General features: G+C 18.0%; 1 protein-coding gene across 1 annotated transcript, besides 2 other annotated features; it reads left to right on the forward strand.

Annotated features, from left to right (window-relative positions):
- Nucleotides 1-16: 16 nt before the first annotated feature.
- EDI_178160 (uncharacterized protein) lies at nucleotides 17-562 on the forward strand (the record flags this gene model as incomplete). Its single annotated transcript, XM_001736120.1, has 1 exon — nucleotides 17-562. One exon carries the CDS (start codon nucleotides 17-19, stop codon nucleotides 560-562), a length of 546 nt encoding a protein of 181 aa, XP_001736172.1.
- A 103-nt stretch (nucleotides 563-665) lies between these two features.
- Nucleotides 666-750: a microsatellite.
- A 13-nt stretch (nucleotides 751-763) lies between these two features.
- Nucleotides 764-889: a microsatellite.

The following is an 889-nucleotide window of genomic DNA, read 5'->3' on the forward strand; positions in this document are numbered from 1 at the left end:
TACAGATAAATCAAGAATGAAATTAGGATATAATGAAATAATGATAACATCAATGTATTTTAATGATATTAATGATTTTATTAATTTAGAATTTGGAATTAAAAGATTTCAACCAAATATGGAACGATTTCATTTTAATCCAATTCCTTTAGATAAATATTCAAGAAAATTCTTTCATAATATTGAAACATTTCATATTTATAATAAATATGATGAAATATTTAATGATGGAAAAATATTTAAATATGTAATATGGTATAAAGTAAGTTATTCAACATATTTAAAAGAAAAAGAAAAAGGAAATATCTGTAAAAATATAGAATATACAAAAGAAGATAGAAAATCATATGGAAATACAATACCACGAGAAGTTACAACACTTGGAGATGAATGTTTTAAATATTGTTCAACAATAACAACAATTAATATACCATCATCAATTAGTAAAATAGGTGATTATTGTTTTTATAAATGCTCACCTTTAAAATCAATTAATATACCATCATCAATTACATCATTTGAAAAATCATATTTTTATGAATTGAATGAAAAGAAGAATTAAAGAAGAATGAAAAAAAAAATACCAAGAAATTGCTTTTAAAGATAGTGATGAATGAAATAAAAATACAATAAATGAAATACAATATAAATTGAAGTAGAAATAAATTATAATTGACTATCATTTATATTATTATTATTATTCTTTTCTTATTTATTCATTTTGATATTATTCTTTTCTCTCTTATTGTTTGATATATCATTCTTTATATTTGTTTTATAATTCTCTTTTTATTCTTTATTTATTCTTATCTTATTTTATTTTTATATTCTTATTCTTATCTTTCTTTTTTATTCTATTTCTTTTTCTTTATATCTTTTATTTTATTTT

The sequence above is a fragment of the Entamoeba dispar genome, genomic scaffold (assembly GCF_000209125.1).
Source record: "Entamoeba dispar SAW760 scf_1105229459693 genomic scaffold, whole genome shotgun sequence".
Taxonomy (NCBI): Eukaryota; Evosea; order Mastigamoebida; family Endamoebidae; genus Entamoeba; species Entamoeba dispar.